General features: G+C 61.2%; 1 protein-coding gene across 1 annotated transcript in view; it reads left to right on the forward strand.

The window, feature by feature from the left end:
- Window positions 1–224: 224 nt before the first annotated feature.
- EMX2 (empty spiracles homeobox 2) overlaps window positions 225–1160 on the forward strand; it is a 72431-nt gene continuing 71495 nt past the window's right edge. The window contains exon 1 of the mRNA XM_044298053.1: window positions 225–712. Within this exon, the coding sequence (XP_044153988.1) occupies window positions 340–712 (373 nt within the window). The 5' untranslated portion in view covers window positions 225–339. The remainder of the gene's footprint in view (window positions 713–1160) is intronic.

A 1160-nucleotide genomic window follows, 5' to 3' on the forward strand; every position in this document is an offset into this window, starting at 1 on the left:
GCCCCCATGTAGTTTGCTCCAGTCCATGGATGTGGCCCCCAGGTACTTCGCCCCATTCCATGGATCTCGCTCCCAGCTACTCTACCCCGGTCCATGGCTGTGGCCCCCAAGTGATGGGGCAGTGTCAGGCAGGGGCGGGGCTCCGGGCACTCTGACGCACGAGGAGCCTCCCCTGTGGCGCAGCGTCCAATCAGAGCGTGCGACATGTGCGCAGGAAGCCGAGTGTCAGCGCCGCACTAATTACCGCAGCAGTCGCAGAGCGGGCAGAAGTTGTGGAGAGTGCGGCTCTTCCATGGGCTGAGGACGGAGAGCGCAGCCCGCACCCTGCCCGCACGCACCATGTTCCAGCCCGCTCCCAAGAGGTGCTTCACCATCGAGTCTCTGGTGGCCAAGGAGAGCCCGCTGCCCCGCATCGCCGAGGACCCGCTGCGCCCCGCCGCCCTCAGCTACGCGGGCTCCGGCCACATCAACCCCTTCCTGAACGGCTTCCACTCTGCGGGCCGCGGCGTCTACTCCAGCCCGGACTTGGTGTTCGCAGAGACGGTGTCTCACCCGCAGAACCCCCCGGTGCCCGTGCACCCGCTGCCCCCTCCGCACCCGCTGCCCGCCCCGCACTCCCCGCACCCGCTTTTCTCCTCTCAACAAAGGGACCCGTCCAGCTTCTACCCCTGGCTGCTGCACCGCTACAGGTACCTGGGGCACCGCTTCCAAGGTGAGTCCTGACGGCCTCAACTCCACCAAAGTTTCCCGGAAAGTTCTGCCGTCTGCCCCGAGCCCGGCTGCTCCGGGGCTGCCAACAACGAAATCTCCGGGACCCGGGGCTGACCGAGGCCCCTGTGATCGGCACCGGGGGCCACAATATATGGCCTCATATCTGCGGCTCCGGAGAAGTTCACGGCGGAGTCCCGGGACCCATACACACGGCGCGGCTCCGCTACCTGCGGCTCCGCTTGTTGGATACGTAGATAACCAGCTGCGGGGTCACTGTATACAATATATACAATGTGTACGAGTGTAGGGTATATACTGTATATATATGTACGAGTGTAGGGTATATACTGTATATATAATGTGTACGAGTGTAGGGTATATACTGTATATATATGTACGAGTGTAGGGTATATACTGTGTATATAATATGTACGAGTGTAGGATATATA

This window comes from Bufo gargarizans, chromosome 6 (assembly GCF_014858855.1).
Source record: "Bufo gargarizans isolate SCDJY-AF-19 chromosome 6, ASM1485885v1, whole genome shotgun sequence".
Lineage (NCBI taxonomy): Eukaryota > Metazoa > Chordata > Amphibia > Anura > Bufonidae > Bufo > Bufo gargarizans.